The sequence below is a fragment of the Aspergillus flavus genome, chromosome 6, assembly GCF_009017415.1.
Source record: "Aspergillus flavus chromosome 6, complete sequence".
Taxonomy (NCBI): Eukaryota; Fungi; Ascomycota; class Eurotiomycetes; order Eurotiales; family Aspergillaceae; genus Aspergillus; species Aspergillus flavus.
In genome coordinates, this window is record NC_092410.1 from 183,295 (window position 1) to 197,809 (window position 14,515).

The following is a 14,515-nucleotide window of genomic DNA, read 5'->3' on the forward strand; positions in this document are numbered from 1 at the left end:
ACCGAGGTCGGCATAATTAAATACATCTTATGTCGGAAGCACGAGATATGGAAGTCCTCCTGGACAATGAGACTCATGGTGTTGTATAACTAACTTGCAGATCTTCAGGCCCCATTTTTCTAGCTGGAAAAGTCAGGGTTTCACATGGCTTTAGTTACGTCAGATCGAGGTTCTTCTGCTAAGAAATAGAACAGCAGGACCCCGCTCTTAGGCTATAAGAATAGAAACTCAGTGAACACGATGCAGCATAAACGCTCTTCTATGCGCAACATAACTGCCCTTCCTATGCCGAATCCGGAATGGTAAGCCTCCTCGGTCCGAAGATCACAGGCGGGGTAAAGCCCTACAAGCAAAGAGTCACCGTACAATACTACTATGCATATTTGCCTGTAGCCACAACGACAGGTAATACTTCTGACACGTGAATGCTAGTTGTGCGTTGTCACGGCTGAATCTCATTGAATGTGAATCAGGTGACCGCTGTACTTCTTTTCCACGTCGACACTATGCATGCCCGAAGTACAGCACAACAAATAATGAGAAGATACATTCTTCTGGTCTACCGTGCCTCGGCAAACATCATCTGACGAGCCAACGTTGCGGCCAGTTGGGAATCCCACAAGCCTTCTCGGTGCGGCCATGACTTCAGGACCTTCAGTGCTCTCTGGCGAACTCCCGGATTATCACATTTTGCGATGACGAAGAACAGGGGTGCTATGGTACCTGTCTCCATCAGAAGTGTGGGACGGCGAGGTGTGCTTCGGGGTGCAATCTCCTTCAAACTGGTCGTGATGCTCTTCGCTTGATCGACAACATTATTGAAGCGTTCCGTGGAGATACTACGGATAGTTTCGCTACACTTTATCAAGCATATATCCGTAACGACGGAAAGCGCCGCATGATGCATACGTAGGATTGCCATGGCCCTTTGCTCCTTCGGCGTAAGACATCTGTGACGAAGGCTCGCCTCCTCAAAGCGATCCAGCGCCGCCGCAAAACCAGCCAGCTGCGCCTGCTGTTTCCTCTGCTCCGTACATAATACGCTATAGTTCGCGGATATCTCATCTGCAGAGAACGACTCACAGAGAGAACCAAACATGCAGAACTGAATGAAGATACGGTCACGGACGATCCACGCGTCCTGGATAGTCCGGAAATCATCAATTGCCGGTGCGCTTTCGACTTGGTGCGCGAACATTTCTAGATCCAGCCCGTCATGTAGTTTGGAGACTCCAAAATGTGCGCTTTGCAGGTCCAGGTGCATTATTGCAGCGGCGAAAGATGGATCTATCTGTCGCTCTAGGGCTAAAGAGGGATGGGCATGGTATAGGGAGCTATAATTCGGTCTTTGAGCATCGGCACCCAGCAGTTTAACTCCGTTTTGAAGATGAACGATCGCCAGGTCATACCGCCCACGAGTCAACTCGAAGACCACGAACAGTAAGCAGCACATCAAGGCCATATTCTTCACGCTGGGGTCATTGGAGTTCATCCGGGAGATCAGATGCGTGACCGCTCGGTTGTATTGACCCAAAGCGAAGCGGTGGTAGCGATTCGTCATATCCTCGGGTAACACGGGTATACCAGTCGTTTCTACTAGCTGCTGCAAGGCGCTCACCGCGACGACCGCATGGCAGATGGCCGGCTCAGCGTGACTCATCTGGAGTGTAAGCCGTTCCCACATCTGGTGATCGAACCAGACATTTATCATCGGGATGGTAGAGCATTGGAAATATGAGAAACATCGTCTCTCGTCGGATGTTTGATCTGGGAGCACCAAGCGCATTTGATGGAGGCCGAGGGCTGTGCTGCTGGCGGGTCCTTTCTTTGAAGGCAGTCGATCAAGATCGTAGCCGTCACATTGGCGCCCAGTTGACTCACAGTTCAAGCACCTATCGGGTGATTCGTCGCATTTGACATGCCGTATTCTAGCCAAGGAAATTAGTGTACCGTCTGGAAGCTTCGGCGTTATCTACGAACCGGCATGTGCGGCATCCGGATTTTGACCTAGGAGCTCGGGCTATGCGCATCCTCTTAGGCGCACTCGAATCGGGCACGTCTCTCATTGCCGTTAGTATAATTGAGGAGACTTAAAGCCGACGGAAGCACACCCGCAGAGAGTGATGAGAGCGGAACAGGGGGAAAACCACGTAAGCTCCTTGCCGAGGGGCAATTATCGGGCATTTACTGTAGCGGCTAAGTAAGCGATGTTGCATTAAATACCTCGTTATGGACTAGCTGACTCGCTAGTAGTTTGATGCTTGTTAGGGCACCGCAGGCCTTGGCAAATCGATTTTGGCATACGTAAAGAATGCTGGTGTTGCAGCGTTTTGGGAGGTGAGGGCTACTAGGAAAGGAACAGAGACCAGTCGTGCTTACATGATTCTAAAGGAAAGATCCTCTCGAGAGAACTCCTATTAAACTCGCAAATATTCCAGAGACATCCGGGGGGTTCGAGGGATATTCCGCCGCGTTAGGGCCGATATTAATCGGATAAAATCTCATCCGATGCTCCATCTCTCCACAGTCTGTTCTTTGCTTACGGGAGATTCCCCCGGATTTAACCCACATCAGTCCACATTATCCTGTAGGAAAGCACAGAGTTATGAGAGCTATGGCCCATGCCACGTTGTTTGCACCCGGACCTGGCATGCAGTATTTTTTTTTTTTTTTTTTTTATTTTTGCTGAGGTTCTTCTCTCTCTTCCACTAGAAATAATACTAGCAACATCTAGCCTAATGCCAATTCTCTACGGCATGCCGTCCAGCCAAGACTAATTAACATACCGAAGGCGTAGCCACGAAGCTTAATAGTGCAAAGAGGAATGATTCCCACACCTCGGCACGGGTGGACAATCCGAATAGATTTATCAGCCCTTACTTATCAGCCCCCACGGGGGTAAATAGCCGGGGATAACACCGTAACACGTCAGTGGGAAACTCTGGCTAAATTAGACCAGCGATCCTTACCGGAAATTGGAAAGCCTGCGGAGGTCGGAGCAGCAGTCGCAGGAGCTGCTCTGGCTCATGGATAAGAAGACAAAAGGCCGTTATGAGCCGGGATCCCAGGACCTTTTCCCCTGAGAGGGTTTCTGATCGGCATCTTTACGACGGTCGCGACTGTTTCCTTGCTCAACTTCAACTCTGTTCTCTACAGCAGCTGCTCTCATATAGCCCTTTCGACCTCCATAGGGCAAGTTTTATACCGAATATCGACGACTCCTTCTTTGTATCGCCAACATGGCGGGTGGAATGGCCTCTCAAGGCATCTCTGCCAAGCGCGCAGAGCTTGCTGGAGGCAGAGTCGGATGGCGCGGGCTGGTCAGCAGCAAGAAAACGTTTGGTATTGCGCTGTTCGCCTCGCTGGGTGGTTTGGTCTACGGATGTATGTACCGCCTGGTTCCAAAACACTTCGTGATGAGAAGATTAATCTCCTACAGATAACCAGGGAATGTTTGCCCAAATTCTTACCATGCGGTCCTTCATTGATGCGGTATGCGCGCAGTAGCCCTTTGCGCCCCATAACACCTGCTGATATGATACAGACCCAAGGATATGCAGAACACACAGGTACCGCTCAGGGTATGCTCACCTCCATTCTTGAGCTAGGTGCCTGGTTGGGAACACTCGCAAATGGATATTTGGCCGACGCGTTGGGTCGCCGTGTGACCGTGGTTGTGGCCGTGGTCGTGTTCTGTGTGGGAGTCATTGTTCAGGCGTGCACTACGAACCCAGACTTCGTTTATGCTGGTCGGTTCGTCACCGGTCTGGGAGTCGGTAACCTGAGTATGATTGTCCCGCTTTACAACGCCGAGCTGGTATGTTGAATATAACTCCCATTCGGATGACGTTGTCTCACCTCAGCAGGCTCCCCCCGAAATCCGAGGATCTCTAGTCGCCGTTCAGCAATTGGCTATTACGTTCGGTATCATGGTCAGTTTCTGGGTAAGTACCATACTGCCCTTTCATCTCGTGGCTGAGCTGATTCGACAGATTGGATATGGCACAAACTTCATCGGCGGAACGGGAGAGGGTCAGTCTATTGCCGCCTGGGAGATTCCCGTGTGCATCCAAATTCTTCCCGCGCTCGTTCTGGCGGTTGGCATGATGCTGTTCATGCCTCAGTCGCCGCGTCATTTAATGAATCAGGGCCGTGAAGAGGAGTGTCTACAGACCGTAGCGCGTCTGCGCGACGCCTCTGTCGATGATATGCTCGTGCGCATCGAATTCTTGGAGATGAAGGCGCTCCGCATGTTTGAGGAAGAGACGGCGCGGAAGAAGTATCCGCAGTATCAGGATGGGTCATTCAAGAGCCGTTTCATGATTGGGGTACATGATTACATGTCCCTCATTACGGATAAATCCCTGTTCAAGAGGACCACTGTTGCCGTATGTTACTCGAGAAAGCTTTCCTTGGCGATCGCTGACAACTGTAGTGTTTGATTATGGTCTTTCAGCAGTGGAATGGTATCAACGCGTAAGTCCCCACCGTTGAGATTATATAACGTGTACTAACCACGTCTAGGATCAACTACTATGCGTGAGTCTTTCGCTGCACCAGATGGACACTTCTAATCGTTCATAGCCCACAAATCTTTAAGGATCTGGAGCTCGGCGGTACCACTACTTCATTGCTGGCCACTGGAGTAGCTGGTATCTTCGAGTTCGTCTTCACTATTCCAGCCGTTCTCTGGGTCGACAATATTGGTCGCAAGAAGATCCTCATTGCGGGTGGCATTGGTATGGCTGTTTGCCACTTTATTGTGGCTGGTATTATTGGATCATACCAACATACCTTTGCCGAGCACAAGGCTCCTGGATGGGTTGCTGTAGTATTTGTGTGGATTTTCATTATCAACTTTGCCTATTCATGGGGTGAGTCGAACCACGTCTGACATCCCTCGGCTTTGACTAACTGTCATAGGTCCTGTTGCCTGGATCGTGGTTTCGGAAGTCTACCCCCTGAGTATGCGTGCCAAGGGTGTTAGTATCGGTGGAAGCAGTAACTGGGTGAGTTATTCCTCCAATCTATGATTTGGCACCATAATTCTGATCGTTCCGTTTTCAGCTCAACAACTTCGCCGTGGGTCTTTCTACCTCCCCCTTCCTGAGTGCATCGAACTACGGTACATTTATCTTCTTCGGATGTATCACCACCATCGGTGTATTCTGGGTGTGGTTCCTGGTCCCCGAAACCAAGGGCCGTACCTTGGAAGAGATGGACGAACTCTTTGGCTCTGGGGGTATGGCCGCCGAAGATGAGGCCCGGAAGCGACGGATTGAGCGTGAGATTGGGCTCTTGGCTTTGTTAGGTGAGGAACCAGAGCATCCAACCGATGAGAAGGTGGTGGAGAAGCCTACCCATGTGGATAATGTGTCGGAGTAGTGTTGTAAGTGGTCTAGCTAGCGAGTTCCTACCGGTGGTTAAACTACGTAAGATGGCGTGATATGTGTCAAGTAGCTGGTGTCGCTAAGAGTGCTTACTATTGGAGTATTAATGTATATCTCTTCTCATGAACTTGCCAGTGTTTCGTAGCACATCTGCCAATTATATCCCCTCCACACCCCACATTCGGCCTGAGCCGTCATCCATGGGGAATTTCTCCGCATATCAATTTTATGCAAAACCCGACGTTTTGCCGGATAATCTCGTCTATTTAGCCTGAACTCTTTTGGCCGACTGCTAATGCCGTAATGCCATCGTACTGTTGCCGGCAATCCCGGGCGAGCCGGACAATATACAAAGAATATAGTACATTTTTCCTCACTTAGCTTTAATTTTGTATTTATGTTAGGTTTTTACTAATCATCCTCGTGGGTCGTGGACTAACTGTAGTTTCTTGGTCCGTGCACACTAGGTCTTCGGCCTTCCGATATAGAATAGCATGGTTAAACAATTGGCATTACGTTTCAGACTTATATTCCACTCGATGACTAAATCCCAAATAAAAGACTCTTGGGTAATATACAAACTGCTATTTTACACCATCTGTCTGCTTTGCTGATTATCGTCTCCAGGGTAATAGCTAGCTCCTAAAGAAAGAAATAGTTTCTATAGTACTCTCGAGGAGACCAGCTATTGGATTCTATACATGTAAGTAAATTACAGATAAGGGTAAGAAGATATATTCTATACGACCTTCTATGGGTTGTAAGTGTTGGTATATTAATGATATCAATTGTACTGTTCCATTACCGATCCAAGTTTTAGCCCTTTGGTTACTTTCTATCTTTTCGATGCTACTGCAGCCTACGTAGGCTCCCAGGGCTTCCTCTATCTTGTTATTGGATATAGAGATGTGGGTAGCACTATTCGTGCAAGCGAGTTAACGTGAAATCCAAAAGCAGAATCAATACTGATGATATTGATATCCTAGATCAGTCTTTTCTTCCTCGACACTAATAATAGTGTCAGAAGTCGCGGCTATAATGCCGGAACGAACGCATGGGGGCAAGGATCCGTTAATGTAATCAAGGCGCTGCGCCGTACACCAAAATTGGAGCCACGTATCTTCCAGGAACTGGCGAGATTCACCTCTTCTACCAGTTGCCAAATAATGACATTCAAGAAATGGTTTGGCGTAAGTTCAATACTCTCCACCGTGACTGATATTTTTACTTTTGCTTACATATATCTCTTGAAGCGGGTGGCGGTTGGTCCGCAGGCGGAAACCTGGGGAAAGCGCTTCCTGGAACATCAATCGGAGTGACAGCCTCCGAGGGACCGGGTGCTGGTCACGAAATCCGGTGGGTTTGAATCAGTATCCCAGTTGAATATGAGTGGTTGACTCACGTTCCCATGTAGTGTCTATGTGCAGCACGGCAATAAGGATATTGTCCAGAAATGCTGGAGTGTGGGACAGTGCTGGTGGTCAATGGATAATGTCGTGGATCCAACGCACCTAGTGGCTGTGCTATCACAGCTACACAATTTGGTAGTGGTGGCGAAGTTCACCTCCGTATCTACTGGACTGGCCATAACACCGACTTCTGGCACTGGTGCTATGACAGTACGCCCCTGTACACCCAAAGAGGGCAATGAACGGGAAGACGATTCAAGGCATTGATCTAGCGGCTATATGCTGGTCCGGAACAGAGGTCAGAATGTACTACCAGGCTGGAAACACTCCCTTTGGTATCACGGAATGGCAGTTGGGAAAAGGTAACCATTCTGTTGGTGGGGGTACTGGACAAGACCTTTTGCCTCCTGCGTGAAGATTCACAGCTGTGCCCGCATGTCACCTGTAGATTGATATTGTGTCGCAGTTTGCGAATCATAAGTTTGCGAGATTAGGAAACGGAATCGACTGATGAAATGTGATGGGATTAGGAACCTCAACCCATAAGTTCCCTCTTCATAGAATATTCTCATTTTTCGAATTGTCCCTTCCATGATGCCGAGCCAGCCATCCTTTTATACAATTTCTCGGGAAACAAAAGGGAAGAATTGATGTCTTGAGAGGGTGTTTATAACACCAGGCTTATTTCGCATGAAAGCGGGAGAGTCTTTCTAGCAATAGCACATGACATCATGTGGTCTCTAATATTCTCATGCATCTAAGGAAAAATGCCGCTCTTTAGCACTTGTGCAGTTTCACAGACATGATACGTGGCATTCAGCTCATTCGTTGAACAATAGCAGCTGTCCCCACGTTTGGGTTGAGTATGTAATCACACCTCCATCAGGTTGAGAGGCATAGTTGACAGGCGTACACTAATGTCGGAGCTCAATATGGAGTAATGATCTACATGAATGAAAAGTGACATATCTAAGCTTTTAACCTTAGTCTGTCGGTCAGAACGGCACGACCACAGATCAATTCCTGATTCCAAGTTTCTTCAGGCAGATACCGTAAGGTATTTACCCTGAAAGTTCAAGACATTGTAACCCTCTTGCAATATACAATAGAAAGACAGAAAAAGAAACGGCGTGTGGTATCTTTCAAAAGTGTCGGTCATATTTATCCTGGTGCATTCATGGACCACGTCAGAGCCTATCCCACCTCTGCGTACTCCATAGGGATCTTACAGTGGAGATTTTAGAAATCTCTTCTCCACTCATCATCTTCCTTTATTCATCCCTAGCTCAATCATTGTGTTCATCATTACCTGGAACTGCCCCAAGGAGGCCTTTTTGCTACATCGAATCTGCATTCTAAGGAACGTGGGAGCTTACATCCACATGCAGACACAGTAGCTATGGAGAATGAGAAACAGCATGAGGGGCTTTTTAATTGTTTATGCAGTCTCAAGAGTTACCCGGAGGTTCTGAATATGCAAAATGCCGTTATCATCGTCCGCCTTGAACGAAGGCAAATAACATCTCTCATTAGATCAGCGGTATCATAATCCATATATCTGTCACAATCTGCCTCCTCTTGATTATATTCAGCAGATGGCGATCCCTGACACGCGTGATGGTAAGATCATACTCTTCCAACCAGTTGCCGAACCTATCTTAACGCCCGTATCAGCATAATTGTGTTTTAAAAGTTCAAATTCCAGTGCATGACACAAAAGTTGACAACTGGAAATGTCACCTTGGATACTGGTGCTGAGGAACCCGCTGTTATTAATCTCTTTGGGGCCAAAAGAAAAACAGCGAAAGGAATCACGTGACCGACTTCGACCTAGTTCTTCGCTAGGGTGGTCTACATATCGCTTTACAACCAATTAACAGTGAAGCCTGCGCGATTTATAACTAATGCTTGCTTATGTCCGTCCAAGGTTACATACGAAGCAATTCAAGAATGAAGTGGCACTGGTTGTGCCCAATTTTATGAGCCTCGAACCATCTATTTTGGAGCCAAAGCCAAGGCGCTAGGCGAGCACAGACCGTTGGGTTTCATTGCCCTTTCAAACCTCACCAATTAATGAGGAAGCCACGAGCCCAAGGAAGCTTACGGGCGGAGCAAAAACCGTTAGTTTGATTGACTATCATTTCCCTTGGAGTTCATGGGTTCGTCTGCCCTATCTTTAATTTCCGGCAAATGGAACCACTACTTACTTAATTCCCTCCAGTCCCTTTCCTGATATCTATATTCTTGGGTGAAAATACATTCCTTTTATCCTAACTATCTGTCATTCGTTTGTCCGGCTATCCTAATATCAGTCGCTCTTTTTTTACCGGTCATTCATTTAGTACTCTCTTTTTTCTTCCTAAACTCCTTTTGTGTCAATTGATTCAGGGGCCGGATACCACCAAGCCACAAAAGGAAATACCGTAAAGGAACCCCAAAAGAAAGACAAGAAAAATGCGTTTTCTGCTCCCCTTTGCCATTGGGCTCACCCCCCTGGCTTCCGCCCTGAGCATCAACAAGCCGGGCGCCAACTCGACCTACGCCGCCGGATCTACCGTAACGGTCAACTGGAGTACAGTGGACACTGACCCCACCGAAATCAGCCTGTACCTGTGGAACTTTGTTTCCTGGCCTCCGTCTTACGTTCCTCTGGCTCGGAATGTGCCCACTGCCGATCAGTCATACTCGGTGCAGATCCCCTGCGACACCAACCCCGAATGGGGTTATCAGATCAGCGCCATCAACGGGACCAATGTCTACATTATCTACGCGCAGGGTGACCGGTTCACGGTCTCAGATCCTGTAAATGGCACCAGCTGTTCTGACCCCGTCACGCCACCCCCAGCTTCCACCTGCGGTCCCACCAACGCGGTGTCGACTGTTTATGTCACGGTGAGCCCTACCGGTTCCAGTTCCCGTCTGATTCATCATTCCTCCCTCGGCCTTCCTTCCAGCCACCTCCCGCAATCCACACACGCCCTTCCTGCTCCCTCCTCCACTGTCACTGCCTCTTCAAAATACGTGAAGCCCGGAATCGTGCCTAAGACTATTGGTTGGTGCTCAGACTACTCCCACCCCGTGACCTTGGACAAGGTCCCAACACCGACCGCGGTACCGGCTGGCCCCAATGACGCTGGACACGATACATCTTCGGCAGTGGTGACTGCTGCACCTAGTGTGGTCACTGGCGAAGCAAAGGTCGTGACGATCACTACTACGGTGTCCGTACCTGCTGCTCCGGGAGACGAACAATGTCTTTTTGTTTGAACACGGCTATGCTGTGTTAAAGATTAATCTTACTTCTTTGATACTATGTATTTGTATACTCGTTTCTGAATGGAGATACGGTTTCACCATATCGACATCATACCAGCAAAGATTTCATCTTGATTATTGCACAGATGCAGAGACAAATCACCAGATACTTGCAAGCGCGAAGAAATTAGAACTATCTTGTACGGTTATTGTTTTGTGCTAACACATGTAGCCTAGCCGTCATATAGTTGATTGAACAACTCTTGGCCTCTGGTAGCTTTGCCTCTCTTTGAAGCGATAGGAATAATGAAATGCAATGCAAAACCTCTAGAAGTAACTTTTCAGAAGTTTTCCAGGTTTCGAAGGGTAAGCAGCATTGATCAAGACTCGGTAGGTCAGTAGGTACCACGTGATGGGATCAACCCTCCTCAGTCCTGTACTTTACAGTATTAACACAGGTTTTCTTCCCATTAGTGTCAGGGGATTCCCTGGTATAATTTGGTAATTTCCATAATAGAAAGAACGAAGGATTTTGGCCATGTCGTGGTAACGAAATTAGGTTAACACAAAGAAAATTTGTTGCCCGCAGCCGCTTCTCTCCCTCGTTCTATTGTACATTCGATACTCCACAAGAGTGACAACGCTTGGCAGTACTTATTATAGTTTGGAATTAAATGAAAAGGGGCATTTCATAGAGACCACATTGGGGGTGGGCGGTTCAAGTGTCTCAACACGAACAAAGCCTCAGCATATATTGGAATTTCCATAGTAACCAAACCTGCCACCACTGGCTATAATCACATCCACAACATCTGCACCCATTGATACGTACAGGTAGTTGAAATAATGAGCAGGGTTATGTATATGCCTTGACAATATCTGGGGAAACCCTTCGTCACAAGCTCAGACAGAGTCCGCGCGGCGACTATAGCACTGCAGGAGACCATCATTGTTCCACACCATGATATCTTTGATACTTCAGTTAGAGCTCAATCATGATGTTATATGTAAAGAGAGCTTACCCAAGTCCAGCTCTGCCTTCTTGAAGGCACCGACCTGTGAAGTCCCACACACGCACTGTAACATATTTGGCGAATCTTTGAGAACTTGACAACCAGTACATCCGGGGTTTCCATAGAAATGGCCGCTACACCACGTTAGTCGCAGCCGAACTACAAGTGCAATAGATATACGTACTCCTCATGAAATTCCATACCCCCATATGTATGCTGGATGCAGAAATTCAGGTCCAGAGAGCTTTTCAAAACTTCCCCGTTTGACCTAGTACACTCTGCTTCCAGGTGGTTGCCACCCTTTGGAACGGAAATCTTGTCGCAGGTCCTCGAAAAATCGGCCTTTGGCTTGTCTTCTTCCCGACGGATGGCATGAGCGGAGGCGGAGGCTACCAGAGTCAGGATAGCGATTGCCTGGGGCAGTTGCATCTTTTCGGGGCGTCTATGAATAGTGGTAGATATTGGGAAGAGGTGCGCGGAATATACAGAGAGATTTCTGGAGTTCTTGTTTATGTTATTTATGTTGCAACTGCTCCCTATATGTAGTCATTGGCTCGTTGCCCTGCTCCTAGAGGTCTTTGTTCTGTTATTTTTCGTTTCGGGCGCTTGTTCTTTAGAGCATGAATGGTACATATTAGTCCTTCATATCGGTACCAAGTCCTTGAAATTATTTCAGGTGACTCCTTCCGACGAATGAGAACAAAAGCTGTAAGAATCAAAGAAGGACAATATACCTACTATTAATTACTGCTTTTTGTTCACTAACCCAGACTAACGCCCGACTCTGTCTAATTTTCAATGGGTGTCACGCGTAATCTTAATACAAACTGAATTAAGAGTATGCTATCTTGGTGAGATTGTCCTTACACAATTCGGTAAACCTATTTCATGCTTCAGGCGAGCTCAAGCAAGGCTGAGCGTATATTTTGTGGCAAAGGATGGATATTAATGCAAGATGTCTATAGACCGTCGGGCGCAAGATGATCACTTATGCAAATAAAGAGCATTCCGTGCCCCCAACCAGATGCCTGAGGCAAAGATATCGCCCTTTGTTGACTGGAGTCTTCAACAATCGTCTATCACAGTTAATTCTTTGCACATCTAACCCTCTTCACTGTGTTCAGGAACAGGCCTAGCTGTTTGTCTATCAGGATTCCAGGATTGTATTTATATATGATATATCTGTGGCAAGACAAGTCATCAGTAGCCAGCAAAGCGCAAAGCAGGTCATGAAGTCTGAAGACCGTATTAATAGGATGGGTGGCTTACATTGAAAATGTGTCCGTGCGATAAGAGAATGTGCCAAGTTATATGAAATCTTGATACCACTAATAAATTCGAGAGCCTTGAATTACGTTTAATCTTACTTTCTTGTCTTTGTTTTCCCAGGCCCCTAGGGCTTCAGTAAATTGAAGTAGAGTGTTGACGCCGATACGTATCTGGAGAATAGCGAAATCTCTCTGTGTATATGTACTAAACGGTGGTATAGCTTTCTAAGGATCCGAAAGCCTATCCGATAGTAATAGTCGTCATGTTCAAGTCACAGAGTTGGGGGCTTTCTAGAACGAATCGAAGTAGACTCTCATGGCCTAAGCAAGCTCTCGCACTGATCTTCTGTACAGACCGATTTGCGTATTTTCAGCAAAGGGTACACGAGGTGTAGTCGTATATTGTAGTCGCACCTGCCGACATTCTATATTCATGAAGCTGTCTAGTTAGGTTAAATCACTCAATGGGAACTCGGTAGCTTCGGAACTATGCATATGTTTGTAGATGAGTCTATAGTTATGTATTTATACTTCAGCGTCAACGGTCGCCAATTCATCTACAGACTGGGTAGATATGACGCTCTTGGATGCTCCACGTAGTCGGGTCCGGGAATAGGACCTCGAGATATGATTCCGATTCTTGCCCTAACCATCAGCCGTAATATGAATTGATCTGGTGCCAAACGGCAAGTCCCATAACAAGAATATAAAATATCTTCACCGAGACACCCAAGGGAGTTTTGCAGGTTTTCAAGCATCTGTAGCAGTTTATCGGTCTCGCCGCTGAATAAGCGGGATCATTTCTGGGGGGTCCACAATTAATCGGTGCAGAAGTAGCCGTGTAAGGTCAGGGTCTTGAAGGATTTTCATTTCCCCTTACAGCAGATTGGAAACTTGGTGGGATTTCCGCTTTGTAGCTTCTATACAGGACGAATATTGATATCCTTGTGCCCCAACTCCATATAGTATACGGGATTTAGACCGTGGTTAGATTTCAGTACCCGTTCAAACGAGCTGGCTTGCCAAGAGTAGCGTGAATTAAATTTCAATTAGATATACAAAGGGAGCCCACATTCGTGGTTGTTGCTCCGACTCGACCTTCAAACTCAAAGTAACGGATCACCAGTTCTTGCAGCGTCGGTCAGGAATATGCCATGATTTAGACCCCGTACCTAAATTCCCGGACCTTTTTCTGGTAGTAATAGGACGCCAATAGGCCAGTAGCACCAAGGGCCATAGGTATAGGCGACTTCGCCCTAGTCTTGATGGTCCGGGAGACACCAGCGCCCAGCAGGACTAGACTGTTTCCCAAGGCAAGTTCGGTGCCATAGTCCTTATTTTGCTTGATCAGATAGCCTGATGATGCGGTCAGCTTATATCTTAAACCTTACTATTTCGCATGCACACTCCTTCAAGGGCACTTACCTGAGCACGCATAGGAAATTCCCAGCCCAACTCCCGCGATCAAAGAAGGTGCTGAGCGCGTCCGCAGATATCCGGCAACGCCCCCTACAGGCACTAGATTTGGTCGCGAACTATCAGCAACTACCTGCGATGATTCCACATAGCCATTGAGAACTTACAAAGAGCAGCAAGAGTAAAGGAAGGATGTTCAGCCATTTTGTCGGAATGTTAATAAGCGAGCAAGAGATTGGATTCTTCAACGACACACGTTTGGATCGGCAGGTTTTTGGTCAGCAAGGATAAAAATATTGACCCACTTTAGAGATCCATTGCGAATTTAATTGGTCCGTTGATCACGTAATCAGTACTAAGCACCCGGCGTTCCCGACTTGAGGAAAGATTCTATATCTCTGCATAGACAACCCAGATTGAGACCGTCGTATAATGTGCTGCGGATAAGGTGTTTGAGGCGCGATCTTGATGCAAGTGGCGCTTTGAGTGGGATTGAGAGAATGTATCTCCCTTCCTCTAGAGGTTCTCAATCCTCAAATATATATCATTACACCTGTAGCTGTAAATATATTTTATCATACGCGGATAGATATGCTTTGTAAAGTCACTGGCACCCAATCTAAAAACAGATCTAAATTTATCATACTGGAACATTCTCTGGTCTCAATGATTTCTACACTTACGCTGTCAAGATCTGATTTGACTCGAAAGATGCATCGCCAAAGAGTTAATAAAACTGGATGTGAATCCGGGTAGTGGCTAGA

At 47.1% G+C, this 14,515-nt stretch overlaps 6 protein-coding genes across 6 annotated transcripts; 3 read left to right on the forward strand and 3 right to left on the reverse strand.

Annotated features, from left to right (window-relative positions):
- Positions 1–559: 559 nt before the first annotated feature.
- Positions 560–2,066, reverse strand: F9C07_2235088 (uncharacterized protein; the record flags this gene model as incomplete). Its single annotated transcript, XM_041287020.2, has 2 exons — positions 560–1,928; positions 1,981–2,066. 2 exons carry the CDS (start codon positions 2,064–2,066, stop codon positions 560–562), a joined length of 1,455 nt encoding a protein of 484 aa, XP_041149726.2.
- A 1,072-nt stretch (positions 2,067–3,138) lies between these two features.
- Positions 3,139–5,515, forward strand: F9C07_7905 (putative MFS monosaccharide transporter). The gene is made up of 10 exons (XM_071511692.1): positions 3,139–3,384; positions 3,440–3,492; positions 3,545–3,817; positions 3,864–3,944; positions 3,993–4,388; positions 4,436–4,476; positions 4,525–4,539; positions 4,585–4,874; positions 4,924–5,009; positions 5,068–5,515. The coding sequence occupies exons 1-10, from the start codon at positions 3,240–3,242 to the stop codon at positions 5,383–5,385; spliced, it is 1,698 nt and encodes a 565-aa protein (XP_071367609.1). The 5' UTR covers positions 3,139–3,239; the 3' UTR covers positions 5,386–5,515.
- An 857-nt stretch (positions 5,516–6,372) lies between these two features.
- Positions 6,373–7,214, forward strand: F9C07_2214960 (uncharacterized protein; the record flags this gene model as incomplete). The annotated part of the gene is made up of 4 exons (XM_071509674.1): positions 6,373–6,580; positions 6,644–6,746; positions 6,805–7,009; positions 7,032–7,214. Exons 1-4 carry the CDS (start codon positions 6,571–6,573, stop codon positions 7,212–7,214), a joined length of 501 nt encoding a protein of 166 aa, XP_071367610.1. The 5' UTR covers positions 6,373–6,570.
- Positions 7,215–9,253: 2,039 nt separating this feature from the next.
- Positions 9,254–10,066, forward strand: F9C07_7906 (extracellular proline-serine rich protein; the record flags this gene model as incomplete). Its single annotated transcript, XM_041287025.1, has 1 exon — positions 9,254–10,066. One exon carries the CDS (start codon positions 9,254–9,256, stop codon positions 10,064–10,066), a length of 813 nt encoding a protein of 270 aa, XP_041149724.1.
- Positions 10,067–10,957: 891 nt separating this feature from the next.
- F9C07_7907 (CVNH domain-containing protein) lies at positions 10,958–11,496 on the reverse strand (the record flags this gene model as incomplete). The annotated part of the gene is made up of 3 exons (XM_041294356.1): positions 10,958–11,022; positions 11,077–11,201; positions 11,252–11,496. The coding sequence occupies 3 exons, from the start codon at positions 11,494–11,496 to the stop codon at positions 10,958–10,960; spliced, it is 435 nt and encodes a 144-aa protein (XP_041149723.1).
- Positions 11,497–13,494: 1,998 nt separating this feature from the next.
- F9C07_7908 (putative transmembrane protein 14) lies at positions 13,495–13,955 on the reverse strand (the record flags this gene model as incomplete). The annotated part of the gene is made up of 3 exons (XM_041294355.1): positions 13,495–13,691; positions 13,761–13,853; positions 13,919–13,955. 3 exons carry the CDS (start codon positions 13,953–13,955, stop codon positions 13,495–13,497), a joined length of 327 nt encoding a protein of 108 aa, XP_041149722.1.
- Between the last annotated feature and the right edge of the window lie 560 nt (positions 13,956–14,515).